General features: G+C 68.4%; 1 protein-coding gene across 4 annotated transcripts; it reads right to left on the reverse strand.

The window, feature by feature from the left end:
• Positions 1–8856: 8856 nt before the first annotated feature.
• Positions 8857–11946, reverse strand: HRAS (HRas proto-oncogene, GTPase). 4 transcript variants are annotated; one of them, XM_044259894.1, is made up of 6 exons: positions 11846–11946; positions 10587–10747; positions 10248–10426; positions 9969–10128; positions 9792–9873; positions 9236–9305 (listed from the first exon to the last, which is right to left on the reverse strand). In XM_044259894.1, the coding sequence occupies exons 2-5, from the start codon at positions 10695–10697 to the stop codon at positions 9811–9813; spliced, it is 513 nt and encodes a 170-aa protein (XP_044115829.1). In that variant the 5' UTR covers positions 10698–10747; positions 11846–11946; the 3' UTR covers positions 9236–9305; positions 9792–9810. The 4 variants fall into 4 exon arrangements, with proteins under 4 accessions (XP_044115828.1, XP_044115826.1, XP_044115827.1 ...); XM_044259893.1 differs by lacking the exon at positions 9792–9873 and having other exon boundaries at positions 8857–9305; positions 10587–10750; positions 11846–11940; XM_044259891.1 differs by lacking the exon at positions 9792–9873 and having other exon boundaries at positions 8857–9305; positions 11846–11939.
• Positions 11947–15480: the final 3534 nt, after the last annotated feature.

The raw sequence follows: 15480 nt of genomic DNA on the forward strand, positions 1-15480 counted from the left end.
GGACACTCGCTGGCCGGCCGTTCCATCCAGCCTCGCGCTGCCGGCCCCGGGCTCGGGGACACCACCCCAAGCATCAGGTCAGCAATTCCCGGAGAAACCCGGACCCCCGTGTGCTCCTGGGTACGGGGTGCAGGGACCGTGCTCTCTGTGTGACCACGTGCTGGGGACAGTGGCTGGGAAGGGAGTCTGGAGGCGGGAGTGCCCGGGGAGGCAGTGCCCACGTGGGATCCATTGACCCAGCATGGCCCTTGGAGCCCCAGGGTTCTCTCCACTCTGGGCTCAGACAGACTGGGGATCTGCCCGCTGGGAGCACACGCCCTGGAGGTTCTCATGCAGGGTCCCCTCGGGATGTTTTTGGTTGGCAGCACCATGAACCAGGACCTGGAGACGCTGATGGCCTTGGAACGGGCCCACATCCTGGCCAATTACACCCAGGTGAGGCCCAGAGGGGACCCATCGACTCGACGGACCCTCATTGCAGGCGTGGGGCCCGAGTCAAGGATGGGCCCGTTCAGCCCAGACAAGGACCAGAGTCTTCGGGCATAAGTGCGACGCGGGGGACGGTCCCGGGCATGGGAAGCATCTGAGGGTCCATCGGGGATCCTAGGGGTTCGTCGTCGATGAGGTCCAGGCAGGGATCCCAGACAGCAGGCGCTCGGGGGATCCAGGTGGGGTCCTAGGCGTGTAGGAGCAGGTCTGGCCCCAAGGGAGACTTCGGCAGCGAGAGCACGAACGCCCAGGCAGGGACCGGAGCCGCAGTCCCGCAGAGGAGACCAAGGGGCTGTGGTTGGCCCTAGGAGTGGGGGAAGCCAGGTGAGGGCCGTCTCTGGTAGACCGAGGCACCACTGTCAGCCTGCTCCAGAGCCGACAGGGCCTGCCTCTCATGCTGTCCCTTTGCCGAGGGTCCTGGGCTCCCTGAGGATGCAGGGCGAGAGGAGCCATCTGCTCCCTCCTTCCCCCCTGCCCCTGGCTCGGACGGGACCCCCACCACGGACCCTCTCTGTTTCAGGCACGCCCAGCGGGGTCTCCCGGGGACGCCCGGGAAGGTGCTGACCTCTCGCTGCGCAGGCTCACGGACCACCCCGGCTTCCTGCAGTGAGTCCCGGGCCGCCTCCGGCCAGCTCAGGGGCAGAATGCATTGGCAGGAGCTTCTCTCTCTGGAGGCAAAACCCATGTCCTTAGCTCAGGGCCCCGTCCCCTGCAGCCCTCTGAGGGCCCGACTCTGCTCTGGCTGGAGCTCGGTGACCCGGAAGGCAGGTCGAGATCGTGGCAGGAATTGAGCTGGGCCTTGGGCCGGGCCCCTGGCACCCCAATGAGGGGCCGCCACGCCTGCTTCGGGGAGGCCCAGGGCCTGCCTCCTGCATTCTGTCTGTGCGTCCAGTCAGTTCAGCCGGGACTCCAGGGGGGAGGGCTCTGGGACGGTGGCGTCCTTCCCGTGGGAGGGCGGTGTGGTCTGGGGGAGGGCCGAGGGGTACCCTCCAGGACACCCCCAGTCAAGCCCACCATAGATTCCGAATGATTTGGGGGTTGGTAGGATGAGGCCAGAACAAGGCCAGGTCAGGGAGGGGTGATGGGCAGCAGAGGGAGGGACCGACCCACCTGGGCGGGGGGCACGGAGAGGGACAGGAGGCTGTCCTGGAGGGGGCACAGGGCAGGGGACCGCTACAAGGGAAGGAGGCTGTTAGGCCGAGGGGCCCCGCGAGACCTACCGTGGCTGGAGACTCCGTGAGCGGTCACAACGCTGCTCCCGTGTCTCCAGGCACTGCTCGCCGCCCAGTGACCAGTGGCCGTGGAGGTCGGTGGGAGGGAGGGGCCGTGCTCGTGGCTCTGACAAGACGAGGGGCCAGAGCGGCAGAAGTGACCAGCAAGAGGGGTGGAGTCGGGACAGCAGGGTGATGGCCACAGTGAGGGAGAGGCAGGCCGGACACTGGGCACGCAGGCTCCGTGACCCATGGTGTCCTCAGACTCACGGTCACAGGGGCCACCCAGGCGGCAGTGACAGGACTAGGAGTGGCCCGTCCCACTTTAGGAGCAGGTCCCTCCAGGGGGACCGCTGAGGGACCCCAGCCCAGCCCACCTGGCAACAACCGTCTTCTCACGCCCCAGGCGGGATGGTGCTGCCCCCCCCGAGCCACAGGCAGCTGGCAGCCCCGGCCCTCCCCGGGGTCAGGCCTCCCCTCCCGGGTCTTGGGGGCTCCGGGCCCGGGGCCTGGTGCTCAGGGCTCTGCTTCTCTTGCCTTCCAGGGAGAAGGAGCTGCCCGGCCTCAGCCCCCGAGAGGCCAAGGTACGAGCCTGTCCTGGGGCATGGGCAGGACACGGTGGGTGGGCGTGGGGCCAGTGACGGCAGACCCAGTCCCCAAAGCTGTCCCCAGGGCTAAGTCACCAAAGCCCCGTCCCAGGAATCCGCACGTGGCCAGGAACGCGCCTGAGCCCCGGAGACACGGTCAGCGGGAGCGGCCCTGTGCCTCTCAGGCCCCTCTCAGGCCGTTCCCAGCACAGTCCCGGCCCCCAGGGCTTCTGGACGCTGCCCATGGGCCGGTCTCCAGCTCCGCGCGGCTTATCCGCTGCCGCCTTTTCCTGCTCCAGCAACATCGCCAGGAGACCCGCGGGGCCGGCAAGTGGGCGAAGATGCTGAGAAACTGGGAGCACTACGGGCCCAGCGAGAAGGTGGGTGCCGGGGGCCCGCAGACGGCATCTGTCCCATGGGGGTGGGGGTAAAGTCCCTGCCTCCCCCGGACCCCGACCCCACGGGAGTGCCCCTGTCTGGGGGGGGGGCTCTGCTGGCAGAGCCCCAGCCTCTCCAGTTCCAAGTGGGCAGCGGTGGGAGCAACAGGTCAGGGCCCAGTCCCCTCCTCCTCGTGGGAGACGGGGCCCAGCTCCGGGGACACCCAGCTTCTCGGGGAAAGACACAGAGCCAAGACCAGAAGCTTCTGGATGCCTCTTGCTCCTGGGGCTCGGAGGAGCGGGCCTGGTTCTGGGTCCCGGCACTGCCTTCTCTCCTGCAGATGCATCAGCACCTCTATAAAGGGGTCCCTCGCCAGGTGAGGGGTCAGGTGTGGGCCCTCCTGCTCCATATTGAGAAGGTGAAGTCCACCCACCAGGGGCTCCTCGAGGTAAGTCCTTCCGCCCACAGCAGAGGCATGGCCCTCGGAGGAGGCCTGGGCAGGAGCCGAGGGCACCCCGTGGGGAGAGGCGAGCTCGGGGGCCCAGGAGGACAGGGCTCAGTGCAGGGGAGGGGAAGACCCGCGGGCTACCCTCAGGAGTGTCCTCGGCGCCCAGGGCTGCAAAGCCCGATCCCTGTCATCCCAGGCATGGTGGGCTCCTGGAGGGGGGGGGGAGCCCGCCTCAGAGACCAGGGAAGGAAGGAGGTGTCCGCAGGACACGGCCCAGGGCGGCTCAGGACGCTCTCTGCTTCAGGGGCAGTTAGTTGGTGGCAGTTGGGGTTCCGTGCCCTGCTGCTGGCTCCTCCTCCCCGGTTCTGCCGCCAGACAATGAAGGAGCGGGCCCAACTATCCTGCAAAGACATCAGACAAATTGACCTGGACGTGAACCGGACCTTCCGGAACCACATCATGTTCCGAGACCGCTATGGCGTCGGGTGAGGCTGGGGGACCAGCAAGGCTCTGGGGGCACGGGAGCTCCTCGGGGGGTCAGGCGCGACCCAGGGGGCTTCTGAGTGGAGGACGCGGGGTCTCTGAGGAGAGGGGGAGGAACGGCAGCAAATGTATCTCGGCCACATGGTGAACGTGGGAGGGAGGACCCAGGGGTCCCTACCCACCCCCCGGGGCTGCTGCGATGGGGTGGGCATCGGGCCAGGGCCTGGCAGGGCAGCCATGTGCGCGGAACCCAAAGGTTGGCGTGGAGCAGGTAGGAGGAGAACCGGGCAGGGGGTGGGGTCGTGGGTGGGGGCACTACGGGGAGCTGGGGGCCGGGCACCACAGACTCGGCCGGGCGAGGACACACATGGACGGACGAGGGGCACACGCTCAAGGGGACAGCCCGCTGGGTGTGTTTCTGCGTGGACTGGCATTGTATTTTCCACAGTGGACACTGTTTGTAGAGATAGCCAGGACTATGAACCCCCAAATGCCACCCGGCCCCGTCCCGGGTCCCGTGCTCACCCCCGCATCCCCCGCCGCACGTGTCCCGCCCGAGCCTGGCTGAAGACCGCGGGTGCCCTGGGGCCGCACTCTGCTCCTCGGGGGGCTCCCACGCGGCTCGGGCAGACCAGAGCCACCCACCCCGCTCTCCCCGTCCCCAGGCAGCGAGCCCTGTTCCACGTCCTCCTGGCCTATTCGGTCTACAACCCCGTGAGTGTCCCTGCCGCCAGCCCTCCTGCCCCGCGGGTGCCCTTTGTCCCCAGGACGCCTGAGCAGGCGGGACTCCTACTTGGGACTCCAGTTCCCATGGCCCCAGAGACGCAAGCGAGGGGCCCTGCACCCTAGGCCTGAGGCCGGGCTGGGGTGCAGACCTCAGTGCGGGGGAGGGACGGCCCCTGAGTCCCCGAGGGCTGGGTGCGGGGGGCTCTGGCCTGCACCGCTGCGGTGCTGACGCTCGGGGCTGGGTCCTGAGGAGCCCGTGGGAGGATCGGGACCTGGGTGGGGAGGGCGGTTCCCTTGTCCTGACCTCCCCCCAGCGAGGTGGCCCCGTCCCATGGGGTCTGGCTCTTGCAGGAGGTGGGCTACTGTCAGGGGATGAGCGACACTGTGGGACTCCTCCTGATGCTCCTGGGTGAGGAAGACGCCTTCTGGGCCCTGGCCCAGCTGAGGAGCTTGGAGACCCACGCCCTGCATGGTAGGGGGCCTGCAGGGCACCTGGGCGGGACCTGGAACTTGGGACTCCCTCCTGCAGGGCGGCCGCAGCAGAGGCACAGGCGGGGACCCCCAGCCAGCCCGCCTCCCCACCGGCAAAGGGCACGGCCTCCTCAGGGCGTCTGCAGCCATGGCCACCAGCCCCAGCGTTTGCAGACCGTTCTCGCCTTCCCACGGGGCCTTCAGCCCCCTGTTAGCAGCAGGCTTGCCCGCCGGGTCCCCCGGCAGCCCACAGCCAGACGAAGACCCGGCGGTGGCATGTCCCACTCTCTGGACCCTCAGTCCGGCACCCCAGCCCAGGATTTGGGCCTGCACAACCCCTCACCCTCCCCGTGGGAGGCTCGTTCTGCCCCTCAGGGCTGGTGACCCCCTTGCCCCTGCTGCGACCCCCGCAGGAAGTGTGCTGGGTCCGACGGGCCTGGTGCTCAGCCCGGCCACCCACTCAGCTGGGTCTGTGAGGAGGCGGGACCCCTGGCCCGGCCCCCAGGCCTGGACGACTCTGCGGCGGCTGCGGACGAGCGGGCGCAGCCAGGGCTGGGAGGGCCGTGGGCACACACTCCGGTCAGGGCATGGGAGCGGAGCCCCCGGCAGACCCACCGCCCACCTGCTGGGGACACGGCCCTGACGGTGGGGTGCCCGGGGCCTTCTCAGGGTTCTTCGCTCCGGGATTCCCAAAGCTGGCCCGTTTCCAGCGGCACCATGACAGCATCGTGGAGAAGGAGCTCAGAGGCCTGAAGAAACACCTGGTGAGTTGACACTCCCCAGAGGCCCTGCCCTCACGGCCCGGGCAGGGGTAGGGGACCTGCAGAACCCTGCCCACGCTGCCCAGAGCCCGGTGTCCTGCTCTGTCTCCTGCTGGGGCCAGGGCGCCCTCGGGGCTGAGAGGGGACACGGGAAGTGTGTCCCCCTGGCTGCAGGGGTGGCGTGCGGCCGCCGGCGGGGCCCCGAGCACCTTGTGTCCTTCCGCCAGGACGAGCAAGGGATGAGCACGGGGCTGTACACCACCAAGTGGTTCTACAGTGTTTCATCGGCCGGGTAAGACCCTCAGGCAGACCCGGTCCCTGACCTGCTCCCGGCCCCGGGCCCAGGGGAAGCCCGAGCTCAGCCTCACGCTCCAGACCAGCCAGGCCCTGAGCCTGAGGCTCGCCGTCCTAATGCGTCCTGGAGCCCCAAAGCCCCCCCCCCCCCCCGTGAGGACGTCCCGGGGGACTGGTGCTGTCCATCTCTGCCTCCCCAGGGAAGACCTCGTCAGCCTGGGAGCGGACAGGCCCTCGGGCCATTCTGCAGCCAGCCTGCAGGCCTGTCGGGGTGTGTGGGCACCGAGGGTGGGGCAGAGTCTGTGGCCCCCCAGGTCTGTGGGTCGCACTGGCCAGTCCCTTCCCGCCCAAGGTCGTCTGGAGCCCATCTTCCCCAGGAGGAGGACACCCACACAACGGGATCCGGGGCCCTGTCCGACGCAGTCAGGGGTGTGGGAGGGGCTGGGCAGAGGGGAGTTCATCGCCTCGTGGAGACCCCCCTGGGCCTCCCACACCCGCTCCCCCGCTGACCCCCTTCGCGCTCACCCTGACGCTGTGGGACGCCCACATCCTGGACGGAGCGCGCATCCTCACGGCTATGGCCTACACCGTCCTCAGGCTGCACCGCAGTACAGGACCCCGCGGGAGCCCAGGGGTGCCCCATGCAGGTGTGGGGGCCCGGGGAGATGGCCCACTGCTCCCGGGGGCGAGGAACAGGCAGGCCTTGGTCGAGGGACACAGGCTGGCCGGTGGCTTGGGGGCCCCCCTGCAGAGGAGCAGCGGACACGGGGCCTCTCCCGCGCGGCTCTGCCCGTGGTGCTCCTGGGAACAGCGGGACGCCCAACCGCTGTCCCCGGGCAGGATCCTGGGACGGTGGGGAGGCGCTCCTGTGCTCTGACTCACACCCACTGCCCAGAACGCCTCCTGAAGCTGCCCCTGGAAGGGCTGCAGGGCTTCCTTCAAGACACCCTGGCCCAGCCCTGGGCCCTGGAGGATGAGGCCGTCCTCAGACACCTTCGGGCCTCCATGGCCCATCTCCGACGGAGGAAGTGCGACCTGCCCCCGCCAGGTGGGCTCCGGTCCCCCGCCCCTCCAACCTCACCCTCCTGGGGCAGCTCACAGTGGACCCAGTCCCCGGGGACCCTCCTCTGTGTCTCTGTCCCTCTGGCCTTCTGCTCCAACCTCGGGGAACCCAGGCCCGGCCCGGGCATCGGGGTGCTCCCCGTGGGGGCAGGGCATGCGTGGCCTGGATGAGCTGTGAGGGGCAGGGCGGGGTGGACACCCAGGGAGCCGGGAGCACAGCCTGGGGGCCCAGCCTGCTGGGCACAAGCAGGCTGCTGGAGACGCTGACCCAGTCTGCCTCTTTGCAGCCGGCCCTGAGGAGCTCCCCAAGATGCCCCTGGGCCAGGAGCAGAGGTCCCCAGCCCCCACGGCCCTCCTCCCTGCTCCTACCCTGGAGACGCTCTCCGGACAGGACGGGCTGGCCTCCCCAGGCCCAGCCACACACGCTGAGCAGCCGCGACCCCTTCTCCACCAGGCCGTGATCAAGGCCGAGCAGCCACTGCGGGAGGGAAGGTCGACGCAGCCCTTGGCTGCACCCCTGTGGCCTGAAGCCCCTGGGACCCTAGTTCTGGCACAGCTGCCCCCAGCCCAGGACCCCTCGCTGGCCCGGCTGCCCCCGCAGCAACGCAGCTCCCTCCCCAACCTGCCAGGACACCCGGGGGGGGGTGGTGCAGGGGGGCCTGTGGACATGGCCTTGAGGCCACAACACTGGGTCCCTTTCCCTTTAACCCCTGCCGGGGTCACCCCGGTGGCCACACCCCAGACCAGGCCCCAAAACGTCTCTGGGTCTCGTGGGATGAGTTCCTCCCAGCCCAGGAAGGAGGACGCTGTAGGGCCCGGGACACCCTTCCTGCCCTGGGGCCTCTGCAGCTCCTGCCCCTTTGTGGGCTTGGACCGGTCCAGCCGAGACACCTGCGGGCCAGCACTGAGCCTGCAGCCCCAGGGCCCCGAGCCTGCCTGGGCCCCTCTGGTCGCCTCCTTGATGGGAAAAGTAGATGCCCCTAGGCCTCTGGAGAAGAGCTTGGGGGCTGAGAGGCTCTGGGCAGCCAGCACATGCCTTGCCTCCTCACTCTGGACTTCTTGGAAGATAGAAGTCCCCACCACCCCCACCAGGAGGTACAAGTCATTGACCTAGAGGGACCTCCTCTGGCCTGACCCCAGGCCCCGGGGAGCAGAGACAACACGAGCTCCCCCGCGACCAGAAGGAAGAATGATGGGTCTCGGGCCCCGTGGCCTTGGGCAGTCCTGAGTTCTGACCCAATGCTGCCCAAGTCTTGAAGGACTCTCTGTGTCCACCTGGGGCTTGGGCATGCCCCACGGGTGCACGACTCCCATCCAGGGCAGCGCTGGGGACCACAGGTCACCCCAGCCTGGGCGCATGGACAGGCAGGTGGGCCCTGCCCTCCCCTCCCCAACAGTAGGAGGCAGGGGCCACCAGAGCGCAGGTCTCCAGCAGTCACCGGGCAGCCATGGGGCAGTGGCCGAGGCCAGGCAGACGTGTCGGGATCCTGTCCGGGAAGCCGGACGCTGCACCCCGGCTCAGATCCGCGTCCTCAGCACCTGCCTCTCAAGGAAACTCGGGAAACGTGCCGACACCTGCAGTCAGCACAGGCGCCAAGTGGGGGACGCTAGTGCCCAGGCCCCTGTGGGACTTCCGCCTTCCCCTGAAGGAGAAGCAGGTGTCCGCACCTGCTTGGTTCTGAGGAGAAGGAGAGGTTCTGAGGGAAGACTCGCACCCTTGGTTCTGAGCCCCTGTTGACTGCTGGGAAGTTCAATAAAGTGTGGTCGAGGTCGAACGCAAAGCCGGCCTGACACGTGGAGCCCAGACTCTCTGCGAGACCCAGACAGAAGAGGGTGGCTCGGCCCAGGCCGCCTCCGCAGTCCCCGCAAGGCTCCCCGCAGAGGGGCCTCGAGGCAGACAACGCCGAGGGACCCAGGCGCCTTCCCATGTCACCCAGACGCCAGCGTCAAGATCATCCAATAATTTACTGCAACTCAGCCTGTGCCCAGAGGACCAGGACGGGGCTGGGGGACGAGTGACAGCCGGGTGCCGGTGGCCTCAGGTCACCACAGTCTGTGCAAAGCGTCCTGGGAGGTGTGCGGACTCCGTGCAGGGAGCCTGGGCCGGCCCGGGGGCGCTTCCTTCCTTCCCTCCCCTGCCCCTCCCTCCGACGGCAGCACCTCCTCCTGGCATCTGGCACCTGCATGCCCCATGCCCGTGCTCCGTGCCCATGCTCCGGGGGCACAGAGGGCCTGCGAGATGGTGGGGGGAGGGGCGGGGGGCCCCGAAGGGACGTCAGGACAGCAGACACTTGCAGCTCATGCAGCCGGGGCCCCCCTCGTCGGGCGGGCTCAGCTTCCGCACCTTGTGCTGCCGAATCTCGCGCACCAGCGTGTAGAAGGCATCCTCCACGCCCTGGGAAGAAGGGGCCGGTTCAGAGTGGGACTCAGCCTGGGGGCCTGGCAGGGGAGGGGACCAAGGGACCCCCGGCCTGAAGCTCATGTAGAATCCCTGCCCTTCCCGACCCTCTTCCCATCCCACCTCCCATGTGACTGTTGGGCCCCGCTTATCCCGCAGCCCCAGGCCTGCCCCCACCAGGCAGCTCGCTCCTCAGGAGCCTCCCCGACAGGACGGGCCCGGGGTCTGGCTCGCAGCTTGAACATCCCCGTGTCCCTCTCCTTTCTGACCTACCAACCTTGTCCCCACCAGCCCATGAAGGGGGCAGGGCCAACAAGGGCCCACAGGGCACTCTGGGGGCCGAGAAGCCAGGGCCCCAGGGTCGCCGCTCCGGCCTGGCTCAGGGCAGCTCTCTCCAGGGACCTCCGCCTCTCCCTGGAGCTGGGTCAGCGCAGACCCTGGGCCCTGGCCTCCCTCGCTGCCCTGCCGTCCGGGGACACTTACAGCGCTAGGGGCCGCTGGGTCACGGGGGTCCCGGAGGGTCCCAGAGGGTCCCGGAGCTGGAGCCAGAGCCAGAGCGGCTGCCCTGTGTCGGGGGAGAGGGGGCAATGAGCACTGCTCCCTGGCAGGGGCGGGGCGGGGCGGGTCCCTGGCGCGCAGTGGGGTGGGGAGCCAGCTCACCTGGCGCGTCTTAGCTGACGTCTCAATGTAGGGGATGCCGTAGCTACGGGCGAGGTCCTGTGCCTGCCGGGACTCCACGGTGCGGGCAGCCAGGTCACACTTGTTCCCCACCAGCACCATGGGCACGTCATCGGAGTCCTTCACTCGCTTGATCTGCTCCCTACAAGGAAGAAAGTGGGAGCCAGTCGCTCGGCCGCAGGCACAGCTGCATCCAGAACCAGGACAGAGAATGAGAAGAAACAAGGACAGGGAAGCCCCAAGGGCCGGCCAGCAGCTCACCTGTACTGGTGGATGTCCTCAAAGGACTTGGTGTTGTTGATGGCAAACACACACAGGAAGCCCTCCCCGGTGCGCATGTACTGATCCCGCATGGCGCTGTACTCCTCCTGGCCCGCCGTGTCCAGGATGTCCAGCAGGCACGTCTCCCCGTCGATAACCACTTGCTTCCGGTAGGAGTCCTGCAGGAGGACAGGGCTTCAGGAACGCCCCAACCTCTCCTAGGATGGGCCCATACTGGGCACCTCTCTTGCCCCGCCCCCAAGTCCCGCCACCGTGGAGCACACGGAAGACAAGCCCACCTCAGGAGTCGGGGCTGGGGACGGGAGCGCTGACACTCACCTCGATGGTGGGGTCGTACTCATCCACAAAGTGGTTCTGGATCAGCTGGATGGTCAGGGCACTTTTCCCCACGCCTCCAGCGCCCACCACCACAAGCTTATATTCCGTCATCGCTCCTCAAGGGCTGAAGCACGGGGCACTGCGGTGGTCTCCGGTCCCGCCTGCTGAGGGAGCCGCACTCAGCACAGGCCCAGCGCCACAGAGCAGGCCTGTGAGGACCCGCGCGGCCGGCCCACCCTCTGGCCCCAGACAGCCAGGGAACTGGGCCCAGCCCCCCCCACCTGCAGCCCTCCAGCGCAGGGGTGGCAGAGGGCCCCCACTCCAGCTGCACTTATGGCTCTGAGAGAGCAGGGAGCTGGCCCCCAAAAGGCAGAGCTGACAGCTGAGAGCATCTCCCAAGCACGCACCCAAATTAGAAGTTGCTGGGTAGGCAGAAAGCCTGAACTGGAAGCCCTGCAGGCGGAGGTTACCGGTCCCCTCCCTGCAAGAACAGGTCGGGCCACAGCAGCGTGCCTGGGCAGGCCAGCGCCAGCCTTAGACCGGCTGCGGACCCCCCCATGTTGCTGCCTTTGACAAGCATTTACAGAGCGCCTACTGCATGCCAGCTGCTGTTCCAGGAGCAGGGGGACGGGCAGAGAAAGAAGCCCCCGCCCCCTTCTCCAAGGAAAAGGCCGGCACGCGTTAAAATAAGGGGAAACCCACGGTATCCTGCTGCCAATGAGCTTTGGAGAAAGGAAGACCGAGGAGGCGGCCGGGCGCGGGTTGGGGGGAGGACGGCTCCCGGTAACGGACCGAGCGAGAGAACAGGCCCAGCGGGGGCGCGGGGCAGGGGTGCAGGTGAGCAAGACTCAAGGCCTCCGGCTGGGGTGTCCCGATTTGTGAGGTTGAACGCGGGGTGCCCTTGCTCCTGTCCCCAGACAGTGGGCAGCGATTTCCTAACCCCTGACTCGCCGGCTGTGTGCCGTGATGGCCGCCCAGTGCCCGAGCCCTTGAGAGCGCGCCGTGGACTCGAGGGGGGCCGCGGCGGACCTCGGCTCGGGAGGCCCCCCGCACGCTGCCCGAGAGCACGGCGGGGGCCCCGCGGAGGGCAGGGCCAGGGGCGCGGACACACCGCGCCCCCGCCGCCGCCCGCAGCCCTCCCGCCCGCTGCTCACCTGCGCCCCCGCGCGCCCCGCCGCCGCCGCCGCGCCTCCAACGCCCCGCGCCGCAGCCCGGGTCGGGGCCGCCGCCCGCCCCCCGCCCGCCCCCGCCGCACTCACCGCTCACTGGCGCGACTGCCCTCGGGGCCGGGGCCGGGGCCGGGGCCGGGGCGGGGAAAGGGGCCGCGGCCGGGGCGCGCGGCTCGCCCAGCTCATGGGCTCGGTCCGCGGAGGGTGCGGCTCCGGCTGCGGGCGGCGGGGCGCGGGCGGCGGACACTCGGGGAGGTGGGGGGGGGAGGGCGGCGACCGGCGCACGCCCCGCCCTGCGCCCGTCCGTCAGCCCGGCGCGGCTTGCCATTGGCCGAGGGCGCCGGGCCCCGCCCTGGAGCCGTCCCGCCCCGTCCCGCCCCGCTCCGGTTGGCCGACCCGCCCGCCCGTCAAGAGCCGTGGCCGGGCGGGGCTTCCGGGAAACGGCCCTGAGGGCGGTGCGGGCCCGGGAGGCCCTCGTGGGCCGCGGCCTAGGAGGGTGGGCTCTGCCAGGCCGGAGGACTGCGAGGACGCGAGGTCAAGGGTCCGGGGGCGACGGCTTCTCCGGAGAGGTTCCGGACTCTCCCAGGGGAACGGAGGCCCCTCAGGAAAGCCGGACCGACGGCGGTTGTAGGCTGGGGCGGGGTCGCTGCGGTCCGGCTCGAGTCCCTGCCCTGCCCGGGAGGGCTTCCCTGCGTCGCGACGCGCGGCCCACCGAGGGGGCACCGGAGCCGAAGGCCAACCCGGGGGACGAGCCTTAGGGAGGGTGGAGGGCCAGCACCGCGGACGCCCCCCGGACTGGGGGACTGAGGGTGGACGGAAGCCTGGAGCAAAGCAGAGGGGCGGCCGGGGCGAGGGTCAGGCTCCCGGACGGGCCGCGCCGGAAGCCTCTGGGACCCCCAGTGGCCGGAGGCTCGGCTGCCTTGCGCCCCTCTTCCCGTGCGGTGGCTCCGGAACGGGCGCCTGCGCCACTCCCCGGACACCTGGCACCTCGGTTAGTCCTTGGGCGCGGCACAGCCGGTGCGCCCAGGGCCAGAAGGTGCCGGGGCGTCTCTGCGGGGTGGGCGGGCGGGGGGTGAGGGATGGGGGCCCGTCTGAGCCCACGGAGCAGCGAAACACACATACCCTTTTTATCCCGTATAGGGGGTCTTGCTTCTCTCCAGTGCGCAGCCCCGCCGGGGCTCCGAGGACCGGCCTTCTCCCGCACCCCCTCACCATCAGCCTCGCCCAGCTTGAGCAGGCCCTGCAGACCGGCCCCCCCAGCTGCCCACCACCCAGCCCTTCCAACCTTACACAAGCTTACCGTGTGGCCCAATTAACAAATGGTACCCAGCAAATCGCACCCAAAAGTTGCTCAGAGGGGTGTACTGAAATCTCCCCCATCCCAAGCACAAACGCACATCCCATCTCCTTTCGAGATTTTAAAAAAGACATGGTTTTAACATTTTTAAAAATTTTCAAAGTGGTGCAGAAACACACCCTCCTTATTTACAAAGAAAGAATGGCGCATTACACAGAAGACCCAAACTTGCTTGGCTCGGACGCCACCCCTTCCCATCTCCTATCCCCTCCCAAGCCGGCTCCGGGCTGTTCTCTGGGAGCTCACCCCACTGCAGGCCGTGACCTTGGCGGACCGCTTCGGGGGCCGCCCCCGCCGCACCGCATCACCGACCCCACGTGCCGTGGCAGTCTAGAACAGGGCGGGATTCGCGCCTGGCGCGCAGAAATAGGAGCGGGAGGCGGCGTCCCTCGGGAGCATGGACGCTCCGAATTCCCCTCCGGGTGTCCAGATCTGCGTTTCCCTCCTCTTCGGGGATCCTTTCCCATGGCGCTTCCTTTTGTTTTGGCATCGACCACACTGGGAGGCGAGTGTACATCTCTGAAGGCCGGGACCTCAGGGACGACCCTCCCAGCCGGGAAAGGTGGGCGCTGCTCTGCACCAGACACTGCCTTTGCAGGGGCTGACCCCTAGCCTGACCGCGCCCCAGCCTCCTCGCCGCCCCACCCCTCCAGCCCAGCCGCGTGATGGCCTCTCACCTCCGCCCCCTGGCTCCCGCCCAGCGCACAGGGCGCCTACCGCGTGCGGCCGAGCCCTCCAGATCCCAACCCGGTAAGCTGTTGCCCCGCCCCGCCCCACCGGCCTGCCCTAGCAACCGTTGCTAAGGGGCGTGGCCGAGCCCGGAGGTTCCCGCGGCCTCATGAATATTTTAGCATTCAAATAAGGCTCCGGCCTCGTTGCCATGGCGCCGCGGGCCCGCAACCCTGCCACCGGAAGAACGACCCCGAGTCGGAGTGAGCGCCCGGCAGCGGAGGGCGCCCAGGGCGGTGGCACCGGGACCGACCCCGCAGGTGAGAGCCAAGCACGCCTACGGGCCTTGGGCCGCAGGCCTCGCTGTATCTCCCCCGTGCCTGCGGGAGACTGAGGCGGAGGACGTGTCCTAGGACGAGGCAGCAAAGCTAGTGGGAGACTCGGTGGTACCCCTAGATGTCCAGTCTGGTCCTTCAGGGGCCCCGCCCACAACCCTAGCCATGCTTCGAAGGGCTCAAGGCCCTGCGCCTGCGGGAGAGAGGGAGGCAGGGACCCAGACTCTGCTCTGGGTGTTTCCATAGTGGGGACCAAGGAGGGGACCAGCCCTGCCCTCCGAGCCCCTCTACTCTGAGGGGAAGGGGTGGAGTCGTGCAGGGGACCCGGAGAGCTGATGACCCAGGCCAGGGGTTGGCATTAGCCTGTGGACACAGGCCCGCAGGTTTCCAGCTGGGGAGGTTTGTGGGGCTCCCAGAGTGGCAGGGCAGGGTGGGAGCAGGGCCATGAATGGACAGTTCCAGCCAGGGCATGAATGGGAGGGGACCGTGTTTACAAGGGAGCTGCGGCTACCAGCCCAGGCCTGGCTTCTTGGACCCCAAGACCCTTGGGCTAGACAGGGCCAGTACGTGGGGCAGGGGCAGGGTAGGACCTCTAACGATCCGCTGTCAGGCACAGAAGGGAAGGCAGTGGGCTCAGCTCACGATGATGCCCAGAGGCATCCTGGGACTACAGCCTGACCAGCCTATACATCCAAGGCTGGGATGAGGGCAGGCCGCGCTTCCCAGGAGGCACAGTGGTGGGGCCCCTTCTGCCAGGTTTGGGCTTTTCACCAGCTGGAGAAAGGCAGACAGCAGAGGGAACCTGTGGAAAGAAATCCTGCCTGGAAACCCTGTGAGTCTGTATGTTGGGGCTCACCTGCACGGCCTTGACCTCCTTGGACCCTCAGGGTACAGATCACTTTCCAGATGAGGCCACGGAGGCACACAGGGCCTGGGCAGCTTGTCCCAGGGCTCAGCAGCCCCTTCCAAGGCTTCTGCGAAAGCCCTGCTGGCCGCTCTCCCAGCCCCAGGCATGAGCGAGAGAGCACAGCTTAATGCATCCAGGGGGCTGAGAGAGAAGAGCAGTGCCGGACTGTGCCCCCACCACACCCACCAATTCATCCAGTGGGTGGGGGAGAGCCCCCCTTCTGCACATGCGGACACAGCAGGCAAGCACGCTGCCCGCAGAGGGCCCACTCGTCTTGGGGTACAGTGCTCACTCCAGAGAATGAGCTGAAGTGTCAAACTTCTCAGGAAAGTAAATCCAGGAAGGGCAGGGGTAAGACAGGTGCAGTGGTCAGCGAGGCCTCAACCCAAGTTGGAGGGAAGTGCCCAGAACATTCCAGGCAGACTTCTGGCTCTAACCCTAGACATGGCTCCAGGGC

Source organism: Neovison vison, chromosome 7 (assembly GCF_020171115.1).
Source record: "Neovison vison isolate M4711 chromosome 7, ASM_NN_V1, whole genome shotgun sequence".
Lineage (NCBI taxonomy): Eukaryota > Metazoa > Chordata > Mammalia > Carnivora > Mustelidae > Neogale > Neogale vison.